The 17,732-nt window shown below is 34.7% G+C and overlaps 1 protein-coding gene and 5 non-coding genes across 7 annotated transcripts in view; 1 reads left to right on the top strand and 5 right to left on the bottom strand.

The window, feature by feature from the left end:
* Positions 1-17,732, top strand: part of LOC123556827 (uncharacterized) — a 42,811-nt gene that overhangs the window by 17,414 nt on the left and 7,665 nt on the right. For both annotated transcript variants that reach the window (XM_045347865.2, XM_053525467.1), the window contains exons 3-5: positions 14,090-14,177; positions 15,595-15,761; positions 16,622-16,931. In XM_045347865.2, the coding sequence (XP_045203800.2) occupies positions 14,090-14,177; positions 15,595-15,761; positions 16,622-16,931 (565 nt within the window). The remainder of the gene's footprint in view (positions 1-14,089; positions 14,178-15,594; positions 15,762-16,621; positions 16,932-17,732) is intronic.
* Trnam-cau (transfer RNA methionine (anticodon CAU)) lies at positions 3,214-3,306 on the bottom strand. The gene is made up of 2 exons: positions 3,270-3,306; positions 3,214-3,249 (listed from the first exon to the last, which is right to left on the bottom strand). It is a non-coding gene; the product is annotated as a tRNA-Met (tRNA).
* Positions 3,927-4,019, bottom strand: Trnam-cau (transfer RNA methionine (anticodon CAU)). Its single transcript has 2 exons — positions 3,983-4,019; positions 3,927-3,962 (listed from the first exon to the last, which is right to left on the bottom strand). It is a non-coding gene; the product is annotated as a tRNA-Met (tRNA).
* Trnam-cau (transfer RNA methionine (anticodon CAU)) lies at positions 6,280-6,372 on the bottom strand. The gene is made up of 2 exons: positions 6,336-6,372; positions 6,280-6,315 (listed from the first exon to the last, which is right to left on the bottom strand). It is a non-coding gene; the product is annotated as a tRNA-Met (tRNA).
* On the bottom strand, positions 7,768-7,860 carry Trnam-cau (transfer RNA methionine (anticodon CAU)). The gene is made up of 2 exons: positions 7,824-7,860; positions 7,768-7,803 (listed from the first exon to the last, which is right to left on the bottom strand). It is a non-coding gene; the product is annotated as a tRNA-Met (tRNA).
* On the bottom strand, positions 11,148-11,240 carry Trnam-cau (transfer RNA methionine (anticodon CAU)). Its single transcript has 2 exons — positions 11,204-11,240; positions 11,148-11,183 (listed from the first exon to the last, which is right to left on the bottom strand). It is a non-coding gene; the product is annotated as a tRNA-Met (tRNA).

Raw genomic sequence — 17,732 nt, 5'->3', positions numbered from 1 at the left:
ATCACCAACAAGGCAACTATATATCTTTAAAGGAAGAAATCTTATTCAGAGGTCCCTGTCTACACTTGGAGGAATAAGCTTTTATCTGTCTGTCTATCTAGTATCCAAGCGATTTTGTCCCGGGTCTTTAAGGCTTGTATTTTGCAATACCACAGTATGGTTCATTCAATGCGAAGATTGAGAGTATTTCAAATGAACCAAAACTAATTAAAATCATTTATTGCAAAAGAAGTGAATTTGTAAATCAGGATTCATTTTGTTATCATTTTAATATTGATAGCTGTGAGCAATATGACACTCTTGTCATGAAAAGGAAATATTTGTTCTTTCAACACATGCTATGAAATTTCTTGCTCTGCTAACTTTACACACGCTTGGCTTAAAAATGGTGACGTCTTCCTTTAATGCTAACGTAAACACGCTGTTTCTTACGGTGCCCCTAAAGTGACATGTTACACACTTTTTTTCCAATTAGGTAATGTGAGACTTTTTTTATTTCGTTTAAACGAAATGATTTCGTTTAAACGAAATGATTTCGTTTAAACGAAATAACTTATTTCGTTTAAACGAAATGATTTCGTTTAAACGAAATAAGTTATTTCGTTTAAACGAAATGATTTCGTTTAAACGAAATAGTTATTTCGTTTAAACGAAATGATTTCGTTTAAACGAAATGATTTCGTTTAAACGAAATAACTTATTTCGTTTAAACGAAATGATTTCGTTTAAACGAAATAATCATTTCGTTTAAACGAAATAACTTATTTCGTTTAAACGAAATGATTTCGTTTAAACGAAATAAGTTATTTCGTTTAAACGAAATAAGTTATTTCGTTTAAACGAAATCATTTCGTTTAAACGAAATCATTTCGTTTAAACGAAATAAGTTATTTCGTTTAAACGAAATAGTTTATTTCGTTTAAACGAAATGATTATTTCGTTTAAACGAAATGATTTCGTTTAAACGAAATAAGTTATTTCGTTTAAACGAAATGATTTCGTTTAAACGAAATGATTTCGTTTAAACGAAATAACTTATTTCGTTTAAACGAAATGATTTCGTTTAAACGAAATCATTTCGTTTAAACGAAATAAAAAAAAGTCTCACATTACCTAATTGGAAAAAATGTGTGTAACATGTCACTTTAGGGGCACCGTAGTTTCTTTAACCAAAAAGACAACTTTAAATCGGATCCTCACCTCGCACCTTTTACGCGGTGGAATTTCCACTGGATTAAATGACATGTTACCACAGTTTTGAGAAAAACGTAACATAGGTTTTATTACTAAATAAATGTAAAGCGGACTCAGTGTTGTCAAAACATAAAACAACCGACACGAAACACTATATATATATAAATATGTAGTGGAATCTTGAAATTAATCCCCCGAAGAACATTGTAAAACAATTAAGTCATCAAAACAAAATTAAACACAAATTTATGTAAAAATAAGGACAAATTTATTTTCCTCTTCAAAATGTATATTCAAGTGTCGTGGAAAGAAAGACGATAGGAGTTTATCTATCAGTTTGTTAACAGCAGCTAATAAATCATTTGAGCCACGCCATGAGAAAACCAACATAGTGGCTTTGCGACCAGCATGGATCCAGACCAGCCTGCGCATCCGCGCAGTCTGGTCAGGATCCATGCTGTTCGCTAACAGTTTCTCCAATTCCAATTGGCTTTAAAAGCGAACAGCATGGAGCCTGACCAGACTGCGTGGATGCGCAGGCTGGTCTGGATCCATGCTGGTCGCAAACCCACTATGTTGGTTTTCTCATGGCACGGCTCATTTTATTTTCTGTTTATTTACATTTTTAATTAACTTTATCATAAAACTGACTTTTGTGGTTATCAAAGTGCAAAAACACTCCGTATGCGATTGGTTCAAGTATCATGAATGGATCGTCATATGTTTTAGTAAGTCAGTAAAACTTATCTTATAAGTGCGCATAAGGCGACTAAATCTTAACCTCTCCACACCAATGCAAACATTTTAGAAATAACACTTAATACACTTTCGATGACTTTTTTGGCCCTTCTTATAAAGGACGCAATTAAGTAATTGAGGTAGTACAGGGAATAATACTTCTAATTTTGGTCGTTTGTATGCTCACCAAACATGAGTACTGCAAATTGACCGATGGAGGACATACCATTTGACAAGTTTACGTGGGTGATCAACGGACACTTCAAAATCTGGGTTATTGGCCACTTCCCTTGAACTTCGTATGTCATAGAGTATAGAATACCTCTTATATACCTTTGAGATCTTAAATTCAATATGTGAATTAAGGACGTAAGGCTAGTAGATTATTTGATTTATACATACGCATCGAAGTCTGCATCAATTTGGCCGATTTTAAGTATACTCCTAAAATCAGTCCACTGTTAAAGTAAATTACTATTTGGCAGTTTTTAAATAGATGTCAGATGTGCGGTGTAATAAAAAAGCACATATACATATATTTTGCACTTAAATAATGCGTGTTATATCATATAAGTTATATGATCTATTAAAATAATTTATATTTTCTCGTGGATGCTTTTCGCCTTTTTCCATTGCAAACCTTAACATCTATTCTGCTCTTATCGTGATACCAAAGAACGTCTTTTTCATGATCTATAAATTGTGTATAAAGTAGGGATGGCAACGAATATTCATTTTTTCGTTAATTTGTGATAGAACTTCCATGAAAAATAGGTGTAGGAAAAAGTGATGTTCTCTAAAGATACGTAAAGACGACCTGAAGTTGTCGTTTTTTATATGAAACAAAGAAGGATTTGAATTACTGACCTTTAACCTATAAGAGCTGAAATAAGACTTTCTCGAAACACATCGCAGTATAGTATAAAGTAAAAAATATACATACCCAATCGCTCTTGTTATCACAAGAAGAAGTCAACCTAAGAAAGGCCGTTGGTTCTACCCAGGACCTCAACTATGTCTGGAGTGATATCCGGGTGAGCAACTAGGCTATCCAGTATAATTTATTCAGCTGGAAAAAGTCCCTATATGGCCCATAACGATATCGTTCTTATACGACTCTGTTTATGAATGTGTTGTAACTGAAGTATAAAGTGACAGTCTACTGTGTATGTCTAATATTATCAGCATTTTTCATTTCATTCAATATGATACGTAATAAATGTGAAAGAATTCGCGTCTTTATTTTTGATAGAGTGTTTTCAAATAAAGCAAAAGAGTATGTGCCCCGGGTGAGGATCGAACTCACGACCTTCAGATAACTCTGTGGTCTTAGTGATTATGAGACTGACGCGCTACATACTGTGCTACCGAGGCACCAGTCACACCATAGACAGGTAATTCAAAACCGCTTTAATATAAGTCTAACGTAATTTATACTGTGCGGACAGTTCTTTTTGACCTATGTAGAGTGCGCATGCGCGGAAATTGTTTCCCGTTGCTAAGGAAATAGCTCTCTGTAAAAAGGTCTATAATCTGGAACAACTGATACGTATTATACCTTCCTGCATCGAATGTCAAAGGGTGAGAAAAATGTGTCCGGGTCTAGAACCCGGGACCCCTCGCTTACAGGGCGAGTACCATACCGACTGAACTAACCGGCTGTCCGACACCTTACGTGACCAAGTCCGTACCGTGACATATAATTTCTCTCAAAACACGAGGGCGTAGTCGCGATGTGATCGTCATAAAAATTGTAGATATGAAAAACCCCTGCTAAATAAAGGTTTTTTTAACTTCTACTTTCACATACACAATGTTGTAAGTAAGGCTCTGATTGGCTAGCGGAAGGGTCGTCAGAACGAGGCTATCAATGCACGTCTTCAGATCCAATGTGCGTAGCGTTAATTGGAGATGTACTTTTGTCAGATCGAGCAGTTTAATTTTCTCCTAAAATTACAAACTTTTTGTCCGTTTTAACAAAATGAAAAAGTATGTGCCCCGGGTGAGGATCGAACTCACGACCTTCAGATGACTCTGTGGTCTTAATGATTATGAGACTGACGCGCTACCTACTGCGCTACCGAGGCACCTGTTAACACTGTTACACCTGAGACAGGTAGTTCGAAACCGATTTAATTTATTAAACACCTTTACAAGTTGATAATAGGGTTTCTGCACTGTATTGAATTATGTACGCCTTCAGGGATTTTCTTATGATTTTCGATACTTGCAAAAACCAACTCGAAAAACTTAATATAATAAAACTATTGTGCTTAGTTAAATAAAATGTGTACGTTTTTAGAGCAGTTTGATTTTCTCGTAAAATTACGAACTTTCTGCCCGTTTTAACAATATGAAAAAGTATGTGCCCCGGGTGAGGATCGAACTCACGAGCTTCAGATGACTCTGTGGTCTTAGTGATTATGAGACTGACGCGCTACCTTGGCACCTATCAATACCGCCCCACCTGAGACAGGAAATTCCGTTTTAATCTATTAATAACTTACGTACTGTGTTGTATTATGCATTTAATACGGTGGTTATGCTGTGCTCTATTCACATTTTTCATGAAAAATAACCTATGAACTCTTAACCATCCACAGGAAATGCAAATCTTGTACATTAGCCATAACACTGTTTTATAGTTTTTATCACACTGTTTACACAAGTAACACAAATTTCATGGTACAAATGTGACTGAATATTTTACATTTATGAAAGTTCTTTGGTGTTTTACATGAATCATTCATAAAAACAAGTCATGCAGCTGATTTGAAAACTCATAGAAGCTGATATGTTAATATTATAGGTTTAACTTTTTTTTAACGTGCCATGGTTTAAGAGTTAAATAGATACATCAAACATGGGCATGTTAAAATGCAACTAGTGAGATTTTTTATCATCCAAACAAAAGTAGGATCTCAATAACATTTCAAAAGCCTATATACTCTCTTCAGACTCGAGTAAATCAATAATTGAGCCGCACCATGAGAAAACCAACATAGTGCGTTTGCGACCAGCATGGATCCAGACCAGCCTGTAATATCAAGTAGTCTGTATTCGAAAGTGCTGGAATTGTCGGTGATGAAATAGAGTAATTAGACATAATCAGCATTGAATTAATAACTTAATAACAAATTATTTGTATTTTCAATATCTTGTCTCCGCAACAGGAAGTTATCATAAAACGGTCTCAGTTTATTTCTAAATAATTTATTCACGAGAGAAAAAAATATTTTATGTTTTCTATTCTGCCGGTTAGTCGGTGTAAAATGCATCATAGAATTTTCAGCTTTTCCCAGAGTTATATGTCGTTTATTATCCGCCCCCCCCCCCCCCCACCGCCCCTGATTTCAGCTTTTTATCTTGATCAAATTTATCTTATTCTCTTAGAAGATCTGTGATCATTTTTTCAATTTTCCAACAGTACTCTCTCTTGTCTTTTTGTTCACGCTTCTCCTTTTTTCTGTGTACAAAATGTCAGTTAAATCGATATACTAAAAGTACACACATAGTATGTATATCAAGAAAACTTTCAAATCTAAATTATTAATGTTTAAAGTTTTAACACTTTTGTCACATATTTAAACTATTCTTTAGTGAGACTTGTCCAAATTTGTTTAACAAATCCAATAAGCCTCACAATTTGAAGATGCAAAGAAATATAGAAAAATAAAGTACATAAATAAACACTACAATGACAATAAACACTTTCTAAAGTACGCTTACTTTATGTAATTAAAACGAAGAACGAAATGAATTTTGTAAACATCTCTGTTTGTGCAATAAATGTTATAGACTGAATATTTGTAGATATATTAGTAGTAGACTTCTAGTCTTTTTTTCCGAGTACTCGATTATTAAATTTCTTAATCGATACTCGAAACACAGAGCGAGTACTCGGTTAACCGATAACCGTTGCAATCCCTTATTAGTAGCAAATACTGTATGTATGTCTTTGTGGAAGAAATGTAACGAAAAGGCGCCTACTGGTCAATTATTATTTGATTGTCCGCTTTTGAATACAGATAGGCCTTTAGATAGTGCATCGTCCTCCTAAAATAATGAAACCGACACCACTTTCATTGTTTTCTGATATCTTTTTCCCCATGCGCTGAAAGAAACCATTTCATTTTGAATATGAGCAAATCAGTTCAAGGAAATCGTACCATCGGCTTTTTGCGAAGTAATTGTAAAATGTCTTCGGTACTTGCTAAAACTCACTCGAAACACTTAATAATGATAAAACGATTGTGGCTAGGTAAATAAAGTTTTACTTGTTAGCAGTTTGGATTTCTCATAACATTACGAACGTTTTCGCTCGTGTTAATAAAATGAAAAAGTATGTGCCCCGGGTGAGGATCGAACTCACGACCTTCAGATGACTCTGTGGTCTTTGTGATTATGAGACTGACGCGCTACCTACTGCGCTACCGAGGCATCTGTCAGCACCGTCACACCTGAGACAGGTAATTCGAATTTGAATTATGTACGAGTTCTTCAGGAATTTCGGTGATTTTGTAACTCTTTGGGCAAATCTAAGATTATCTCACTTTGAATCACATGCCCCTTACCGATGCGGGTTCGAGCCTCACTCGAAGCGTTGAATTCCTCAGATGAGGAAGCCATACAGCTGGCTTACGGAAGGTCGATGGTTTTAACAAGCTGCCCGCCCGTGACGAAATGCACGGAGGGAAATCTGGGGTCTTCCTCAACCATCAAATCTGGAAAGTCCCCATATGACCTATACTTGTGTCGGTGCGGTGCTAAACCCATCAAAAACAAATTAATAGGTTATAGATAATGTATATATGCTTGAAATAAAAATCAATTAATTAATCAATCAATCAGTCGTAGGCTTCGTACGCTGTGCAGTTAACAAATACTAAGAAACTCTGATTAAGATAATCATCTTCAATATACCGATTGATCAATAGACACGTAATATGAGCCGCACCATGAGATAGCCGCACCATGAGAAAACAAACATAGTGCAAGAGCCGCACAATGAGAAAACCAACATAGTGCATTTGCGACCAGCATGGGTCCAGACCAACCTGCGCATCCGCGCAGTCTGGTCTGGATCCATGCTGTTCGTTTTCATAGTTGAAGAACTATCTTCAGTACTTCGTAGACGACAACTTAAAATCTTTTCTTCTTTTTGAGACTCAAGATTTTTTACAGAAAGCAGTATTATGCTAATTACGTTCACACCAAAGGAAATTTCAGCTCTATGTCATATCATTAAACGACGTTTGATAAATTTTGATTTTCGAAAAGGCCGGGCCTGCTTCATAATGCGACTGATATACAAACAAAAACAATGAATAATATTGTCGGAAATGTTGTGTTAATATTTATTGCATTACGCAAAATTGATTTTCTTCCATGAATATCGCAAACTGACCGGAGACCTATTACTCCAGTTGACAAATATATTGGGTGCTGAAGTGGTCAATGGACACTTCAAAAGCTGGCTTATCGACCACTGCACTTGAAATTCGTATAATCGTATCTCTGGTATGAAGTGGTGTTCTTACATTAGATAGGTATAATTAAAATTTGATGACCTTTAGATTGTGTAATTTTAAACCCACCAAAATCTTCGTCAAAACTGTCCATTAAAAGTACACGCTAAAACTATTTACTCAAGATAAAATACATGTAGTTGTCACAGCTCTGTATCATGCGTAAGCGAAATAAATCTTGAATAAGATGGTTCAAATTAAACGTTTTAGTTTTCATTGACGCCAGTTTAAGTAAACCATACATTATAAGGAGTTTGTTTTACAAAAAGGGGGAAAATTACCCGTTTTAATAAAATGAAAAAGTATGTGCCCCGGGTGAGGATCGAACTCACGACCTTCAGATAACTCTGTGGTCTTTGTGATTATGAGACTGACGCGCTACCTACTGCGCTACCGAGGCACCTGTGAATACCGTCACAACTGAGACAGGTAATTCGAAACCGCTTTAATTTATTAAACACACGTAAATAATAAAACTACATTGTACTGTATTGAATTATGTACGCAGATTTTAGTAGGAGTTACGTTGATTTTGTGAATAAGTATTTAGATTAATTGAATTTGACTTGTACGAAACATTTGATTGTTGGAATAAAATTAAAGATGTCATTGTGATAGATTTAAAGGTAATAAAAAGTCTTGTAAATCTAAACTATAATAATTATGAGCAGAAAATAACAATCACCTACTTTGATATCTGTGATGAATAGATTGAACTCGTCCATCTTTCTTTTAGACAGTACCATTAACTGTTAAATGGGATGCTTACAAAAAACGATACAGAGATCATGATCTACACTGGTCGCAAAGGCAAAAGCAATCGTGTCCAGCATGGTAAAGGTTAAAAAGAAATAACTGTCTGAACTGAATGTGCAAAATACATGCGATTTTATTTTAAAGATCAATAGAAATTAATCAAAATGATCAAATTTCGGTTGAATCAACATTCTAAAAGTGTGTACACCTCAGTTAACATATTTTGAACCCTGTTCAAGTTCAGTTATATAGCATATTTAAACTAGTTTTAAGTTTTGAAGAATTCATTTGTCCATGTGTTTAACATATCCAGTAAGCCTCACAATTTGAGAATATAAACAAACGTACGAAAAAAAGAATACACAAACAAACACTACAGAAACAAGTAAATCTTTATATTCAATTTATGTAAGCAATAAAGTGAAGAAAGACAAGCTCAACGTGGGGTGCGAGAGTGGAGGGGCGTATCATCTCCACGAACAGCGACTTGTGGCTCCAATCACCTTTGTTAGGGCAACTTGCGAAACCTCCAGTATTGTTTTACAATCACGTCTCGGGTCTCTGTCGTTTTTGGTCTCATTGGCCGTGACAAAGATCCACTTTCGGCTTCAGAACTATTGGGACTTTTGGCTAATAGTCTACGGAAATTGCGTAGAGGTAACTTTTCTTTACCACTTTGGCTTCAAAAAGTATCTTTAATGACATGCCTGGTGACATGCCGGGGGTCTATACTTTTACATAGCGTAATGCTATACTGTGCCTGAAAGGACAGATGGACCCTTATTAAACATAAACACTGACTGACTAACATTCCTTTTGCTATTGAGACAACGTTCATTAGGATCATGCATGTTTGAGCTTGAAGAATATCGCAACATTATCATTTTAAGGAAAAGGGTAAAATGGCAGTTTTTAAAAAGAGGTTTTTCTTTCAAATTTAAAATACAGCACTTAATAAATGTAAAATTTTAGAGTGGAACCTTAAAATTATTCCGGAAGTACATTACGGAACAATTAACTCACGAAAGCAAAACAAAAGTACTAGTAAATACAGGTATAGGTAAAACTAGGAACACGTTCATTTGTCTCTTCAAAATGTACGTACAAGTCGTGAAAAGTAAGACGAAAGGAGAAGAGAATTTATCTGTATGCCAACAACTAATAAAACATTTTATGTCTGTTTATTTACAATAGCAATTAACTTTATCATATAAGAGAATTTTGTGGTTATTAAAGTACACTACAACTTGGTACGATTTGTTCAAGTACCATATTTCACATTTTTTTAATAAATCAATTAAAATTTATCCTTAAGATCTGCATAAAACGAATAAATCATGAAGTCTTGAGTCCATGGCAAATACTTTAGTAATAAAATATAATGAAAAGGCCATATCACAAAATTATATAGAAAAGAAAGTCGATTTGAGGACGTCTTTGATTGTGATTTAAAAGATGCAATAAAGTAATTGAGACAGTTTAGGGGAAAAACCAAAACGCTTACCATTTTATATTACGTTTACTTAATATGACAAAGACGCATGCAAAGTTGATCCTGTTGAAATGTTATTTAAATGGTGTCATTTGAGTGTAAGACATGAGTTTCACCGTGTACAGAGGACGGTTTACAGAAATGTATTTCGTTTCATATCAGATTTCGTTTTGTTTTTAAATTATTTTCATGGGAAAGGTTAGATCTTAGAAGAAGGAAAATTGTCTCTAAGAATAAAAATAATCAGACAATTTTAAATGATTCTTGCCGTACTAAAGTATTTGTTTTAATAAGATTTATAAGAGAGCACCGATATTTAAGGTTTCAATCCTTAAACGTAATTATATGAAATTGTTCGATTTAGCATATGAGCCGCGCCATGAGAAAACCAACACAGTGCGTTTGCGACCAGCATGGATTCAGACCAGACTGCGCATACGCATCCGCGCAGTCTGGTCAGGATCCATGCTGTTCGCTTTCAAAGCTTATTGCAAGTAGAGAAACCATTAGTGAACAGCATTGATCCTGACCAGACTGCGCAGGCGCGCAGGCTGGTCTGGATCCATGCTGGTTGCAAACGCACTATGTTGGTTTTCTCATGGCGTGGCGCATATATTGTCCAGTTGCGTAAATTCTTGTTTAGTAGATTGCGAATCACGGCATCTGTAGTTTGATTTTTTTCGCAACACGATATATATGAAATCTGTGCAAATTTGCGACTCGTTTGGTATTAGACTTTTACAAAGGCCTTTGTGTCCGGCTCAAATAATTTCCACAAACATTGTGAAACCCACAAAGTGAATATTTAATAAATAACGCAAAATTAAGTTTCTTCAACAAGTATCGTAAACTGACCAATGACCTTCTACTCCAGTGGACGAACTTAATTATATGTGCTTAAGTGGTCTTTAGACACTTCAAACACTGGCTGACCACTACATTCTAGAGTATATTATACAGAATATGCCCTGGCGATCTTTAAGTGAACATATGCCAACAGTATTTTAAAGCTGTCAACTCCGAAAAAGACTATATGTATATGATTTAAAGCATATACTTCGCACGCATGTGTGTGTATTTAACTACCTTGAAGCATTTCTTTCCTAGGTTTCCTATAGATCAGCTAATGCAATACATAATTTCGTGAAACGCGCACAAAGTTATTTTATCTTAGATAGTATCAGTGGAACATTAACTAATCCTCTTTGATAATAGTCCTACTTTTTTATCAATAATAACAAAATCAGAACATGTATATAAATCTTTGTACAGTTGGATTGCTAAAACTGATTTTTAAATGTGGTTTAGCAAATTTATTGCGGATGTACGTACTTTGTACGATCTTTTGTATTTGTTTACAGCATTTCATTTCAGCTTTATAAAATATCACTCTTATTTATTAAAGTTTAAAAAAAAAACAAAAAAAACGAAAAAGTATGTGCCCCGGGTGAGGATCGAACTCACGACCTTCAGATGACTCTGTGGTCTTTGTGATTATGAGACTGACGCGCTACCTACTGCGCTACCGAGGCACCTGTCAACACCGTCACACCTGAGACAGGTAATTCGAAACCGCTTTAATTTATTAAACACACGTAAATAATAAAACTACATTGTACTGTATCGAATTATGTACGCAGTTTTTAGGAATTACGTTGATTTTGTGAATAAGTATTTAGATTAATTGAATTTGACTTGTACGAAACATTTGATTGTTGGAATAAAATTAAAGATGTCATCTTGATAGATTAAAAAGTAATAAAAAAGTTTATGTCTTGTAAATCTAAACTATAATAATGATGAGCAGAAAATAACAGTTACCTACTTTGATAATCTGTGATGAATAGATTGATATTTGATAAAATAGCAAAGTGAGTAAGTTGATACTATAACTTGTATAAGATAACAATGTCAAGCACTTTGGTGCGCTACCGAGGCACCTGTCAAAACCGTCACACCTGAGACAGGTAATTCGAAACCACTCTAATTTATTAACCCCCTTTAGGGTTTATGCACTGTATTGAATTACGTATGGGTTAGTTGAGTTTAAGGCGTATATGTAACGCTCTAGGCAATTCTTCTATTCAAATTAAAGATATGAAATGCACCTTAACATTTTGAATTTAATTATAACAATACAGTATTTTCAACACTCTTTGATTACAGCGGGAATAACTTATACTTACCGTCATCCGACCTGACAAAATTATTTATAAATTTACTTTGTATCAACATGATAAAGAAAACTATTTTGTTATTTTAGAACGTTGTTTCATTTATATACCTAAATCAAAGCAATAACCGCAAATGGCTTTGTGAGAAATTGGTCTAGTTTCAGGGAAAAAACAATGTTTACGCATTTGGTAAGTTGACCTTGTTAGTGGTTTCATGAGTAAAAAAAAAGCTGAAAACAAATAGGTCGATACTATTGAATGACAATGTAAAGCACTTTAATGTGGTCTAATCAATGTTGTTCATTGTCTAAATGGTAACAGTGAAGCTGTTTACATGCGTAATGATCTATTTAGAATTGATCCTACTGTTCGTTTGTCATGTAATGAGCAGTGTCACAAACTAGATAAATACTGGACTAAAGATTTAATACGCGTCGTGATTGTGCTGCTAACAGTCCTGTTTTTGTGTACATGACTGTATTCCAGGGCCCAGTTGTTCGAAACTTTAACAGACTGTTAAACTAATCGCCTGTTAAATTATTATTCAAAATACTAGTCTTGGTGGGAAACACTAGTATGATGTTTTAATTTTACTGTAAAGACGTTTGAGTGTTTATAATCTTTAAGCCATACATTTGTTTTTCTAAGTTTTCTAAAGTGTCGAAATATTACTCTAAAATTTAATCGACTGGTCTATAATAATTTCGTGTTTTTTCTTCCATAGTCACTGATCAGTGGTATTCACTTCTTTCAATTCACTTTTTTTCCCCCTGATTGTACTTACCTACCATGGTCCCGCTTCTATGTTTGAATTTAGGAGCACTGGTTTCACAAACAACTTATGAAGTAGATTCATGTTAACAAATCGGCTATTCTTAGAATCTAAACCAAAGCAAAATAAAGTAAATCAGTCATAAAATTGAATTAATGACAGCTTTTCAGGAAAATACAAGTCATATCAAATGGAACAGACGTGTTCGATTAAATCAATACACTAAAAGTGCAATAGTTCATACATGTCTGAACTCTAGTATGTTAACATCCTTTCAAACATAAACATTTTAAGCCTTAACACCTTCGTCAATGCCTTCTTGGCATATTTAAACTATTCTTTTGTCTGACTTTGGATCAGTGTTTGTCCAAATTTGTTTAACAAATCCAATAAACCCCGCACTTTGAAGACACAAATAAACGTAGGAAAAATATAGTACATAAATAAACACTTCAAAACCCTTAACCCTTTCTAAAGAATGTTCAATTTATGTAAATATATATGTAAGAAAAAGAACAGGCTAGCTTTTGTAAACATCTGTATACGTTATAAATTTTCTTGACAACATACGAGTATGTGTGGATATAAAAAATACTACTGCATTTTTTTTATTATCAGTTCATGACAAGGAAGAAGTTTTTAAAGGTCTCTGTCTTCATCGTAATAATAATGACTTCCTCTGAGTGTCCGTCTGACCGTCCATCCGTCTGTCTTAACAGAAACTTTTAATGATATATTATTCAAGCGATGCTATTTAAAATATTTCATTTGGTAAACATGCCTTTGGGCTATTTTAGTATAAAGCAATTAATATTTTATTAAAAGACAGACTACACTTTACATTTTGTTGTGGAAATGATGACTTTTTTTTAATTATTATATTTCAGTCTTACGTATATATGTTTTGACATCTGCATCCACCTTTATTTTTGTAATTATGTAGCGAAGCTACGTAGTTCAAGTAAATTTACGAGGACATGAGAATAATGAGACTGTCTAGTCTTTCTGTAAATGAATATTTCCGTAACGACAGTCGACAAATTACGTTATTATCCGTATGCGATTTCGGCAATTTCCGGGGTTTTTTTTACGGAAAGTTGTGTGCGCATTGAGATACTTTACGTCCGAAGCATTCCGAATTGCGGGACGAGAATACGAAATTACACGGAAATTGCTGATTGTCTCTTCAGGACTACTACCTTAAATTGTGTATGTCACTTTGAACTCCGTTTAGATTTATTGCCAATTACATGCGTTGTAATATAGGACCCAAAATCACTTTAAACGCGTTGTTTAAGGTGACATAAATCAAATACTCAAGTATGTAACAAATTGAACGTTCACAATAGGATTTAGAGATTTGCCCAAAGTGCTACGTTATTTCATTCTGTCAGTCCTCATAAATAAGTACGAATGATTAATCCTTGCTTTTCAGACTATCTTAAGGACATCGTGCGTAATTGCAGCCTGGGGAAGTTCAGAAAAGATGACATCATCATAAAACAGGGAGAGATCGGAGACTGGTAATAGTTTCTGCTTTTGTTTTCACTTGAACCGTCGCTTTTCTAATCTAAGATTAAAATTTCCTTCTTTATCCTTAATCATTTCTTAAAACTAGCGAAGATTCTATTAGACTCAGAAAGTGTGGCTCAAGAAACCAGAGATGCCCATTTTTGTCTTTGAAGAGTAAAGATTTCTTTAAATGTTTTTGTTATAGACTACATAACGAAGTAAACTGTAAGCAAACAGAGATATATTAATTGGCTGACAAAAGACAGTGTACGCGAATGAAGATACAAAAAGAGTGTAATATATACATACAGACACATTCCGTAGACTACGGAATCCTGTTATGGCTACGTTAATATCATTGTATCGCATGTAGCGGTCACAGGTGACAGTAAGTAAGGTTTTTCTGAAAGATTAATCTTTTGCCGAAAAGGCGGCCAAAAATTGATAAGGAAATATTCTTTTGAAAAAAAATACGGACCAGGAAGCAATGCACATGTCAAACTGTTCATATCTACCTTTCTCATGGCTCATTGTCACAGGAGCAAATTTTTTTTCAAAATGGCTTTTTGTCATTTTTTTCCTAAGAAAACATTATAATTGTAATACATTTAAGTGCATATGGCTCATGGACCCATACTGTATCCTAGGTACGTACGTTACTGCCACCTGTGGTAGCGGTATGCGCTAAAATGGAACGATAACATGTGATGTCACTGTCGGATGCGACTAGTCGACGAAACGTTACATGGTACAAATGCCACACGCATGCATGGCATCGGTTGTCAGGTCTTGAGGCATGCTGTTGCATCTAAGTGCCGCGCATGATGTTGTAACGTTGCGGTCGTGCATTGCGGGCGAAAACACTGTGGTAGGCTGGCCCTAACAGGATTTCGTACTAAACAGCGTATTTAGAATAAGTTACAGTCCACGATTGCTCTCTGAAAACGTTAATATTTTTGATGGTTTGCTAAATGATATTTATTCATAAAGTGTCATGTATTAGGGGAAGAAAAAAGAAAGCATGGTTCAGGGTACATGTCCAGAAATGGAGTAGAGAGGTGGCGGAATTATTATGCTTATTTGTACATTTTTTTTTTCAATATTAATTTTATTCTCGATATAACTCATATAATTATAAGAACAAAAATCTGGCGGCTCAGATTTGCTCAATGTATAATGATGCATATGAAGATGATGATGGTCTTTGTGGTCATGATGAGGATAATGATAATGATGATGATAATGATGATGATTTCGATGATGATGATGATACGATCTCGATTAGATCTAGTTAGATTTTGGTAATTTCGTTAAAGTCTATAACAAAATTGAAAATTATGCTGTTGTAATTGATGATATTTTGAAAACTGGAACAAAACATAGAACATATAATTAAATGTCAATTAAGATATTTTGTCCAATTTTCAGTTTCTATATCATTTTGGCGGGAAAAATCTCGATCTATATCTTAAATAAGGACAAAGATGGCGGCTCGGGCGGTTCCGATGAAAAGTCAGCGATTTCCTCCATTGGAACACTCAACAAAGACGGTGAACTTGACCGATCAAAGCTGGGAAACTTTGTCACAAGTCTTGGTATAGTATTTTTTACTTGTCTTGCGTTGGAACTAAAATGGCTGCCACTAAATTTAGTTTACATGAACCTCTCAATCTGTATATACAGTTCTCGCTACTTGTATTTCATAAAAAAATCGGTTATTAGTTTATAGTAACACTAAGTGAAATAAACATAATTTTATATTACAATTACAACCGTCTCATCTAGAGATTTTATTAAAGCCTATATACTTAATAAGAAAATATTTAAATGTAACGAAGAAAACCACTCGCTAGACTAAGTTTAAAATCGAAGCTTTAAGAAAAGTTACTGTTTAATCACATACTGAAGTGTAATTTATAGGCGAAATGGGAAGTGATGAAAGACTATATATTTTAAGACTGTCATTTCACGATATAAAGGCATTGGCAATGAAAAATTCATTTTGTTTCTTAAATGCCTACGACATTAACACTCATTTATTAGTTAACCTATAGTTTTTTTCATTCCTATATGTGGGATTAATTTTCAAAATTTTTAATATTTATCCTTCTCTTCGAATTCTCAAAGACTCTATTTCGGGACTTACCTATTTAGAGCTGCCCCTCTCATCCTGTTTCGCAATGCTTATTACATGGCTTCGTACTTAAGACGCTTCTAATATTATATACAAAAGTCATTATGTTTAAAAAAAAAAATGATAGAACGGGAAGTGACACGAAATTTTCGTAGGTTATATCTGGATTTTTATATTTATAACTGCTAAAATATAAACTATGACGTTGCGCACGTTACAGCACAATACATAATTATATATTAATTAGCATATATATTTAATGTGGCTACTTTGTTTACTGGAATGATGTTTACATTTACATTTCTGGTGTATCGCTTCCAGGTTCCGGTTTTCCATTCGGCGAGGTGGCGCTTGTGTCTGACGATGCAGTCCGGACAGCTACGATTGTTGCCGAAGAAGAAACGGACCTACTCGTGGTAGATCGGGCGCTTTACAACCGTGCAGTAAGAGATGTTCTCGCGGAGGAATTTGAAGAAAAACAAAATTTCATCCAAACAAATAGCCTTTTCTCTTCTTGGATACCAAAGTACAAGAAGCAGCTAACTATGGCGATGTATAAAGAAACATTTCCCTACGACTCGGTGCTTGTTAAACAAGGTGATACCGTTGGGAATATATACTTTATCATCAGGTATGTTAATTGTAATGAACCCGTCATGGCACTCGGCAATTTCCGTGTGAATACGTAATGTCGGTAGGCAGTTACTTAAATATATCACATATAGATTTCCATAGCAACCGAAGAATGCCGAAAACGCATACGGAGATTTACGTAATTTGCCGATTGTCGTTACAGGTCTGCTACCTTATAAAATACTTCGAGCAATAGTCTACATCAAAGGTTACCGAACCAAATTGCAGCTCTGAGAGTTTTCATCAAAAACATTTGAACGCCGTCCAATGTAGTTGTCTCGCCTGAATGCAGTAAAAAAAAGCCGCGTACCAACAAATTTAGATTAATCGCTTTTTTCCATTGTTCCATTTTAGATAATTATTATTACCAGAGAAATAAGGCTTATTAGTTGAGTAAAGAAACAAACATAAAATTTCATCAGCGGTCGTTATATTAACCACTTGGGGAGATTATCTCTGTGGGGAGTTTGTGGATAACAATATGCGACTACTGAAGAATTCCGCCAAAAACTGGATTCGAACACTCGGTCGGCGGACTGGATTTCTCGCAAAGCTGACAGCTATATGCCTCCTCCCAGTATTATCAGAATATTTCGTCTCAAGATTAAGTATCTTTGATTAAGTTGAAATTTATGTCATGTCACAGTGATGATGCATATAGTGGCGTTGCTGCTGGTCTGCTGCTGCTGCTGCTGCTGCTGCTTCTGATGATGATGATAATGTTTTATTTTTCACTGTGTCAAAGGGCGTCTAGCAAGTTCCAAAAGCTCTCATTCCATTTTCTGGTAAACGTTCCTGA

Source organism: Mercenaria mercenaria, chromosome 15, assembly GCF_021730395.1.
Source record: "Mercenaria mercenaria strain notata chromosome 15, MADL_Memer_1, whole genome shotgun sequence".
Lineage (NCBI taxonomy): Eukaryota > Metazoa > Mollusca > Bivalvia > Venerida > Veneridae > Mercenaria > Mercenaria mercenaria.
The sequence above is the reverse complement of the archived record's forward strand: the minus strand, read 5'-3'. Positions and strand labels throughout refer to the sequence as shown.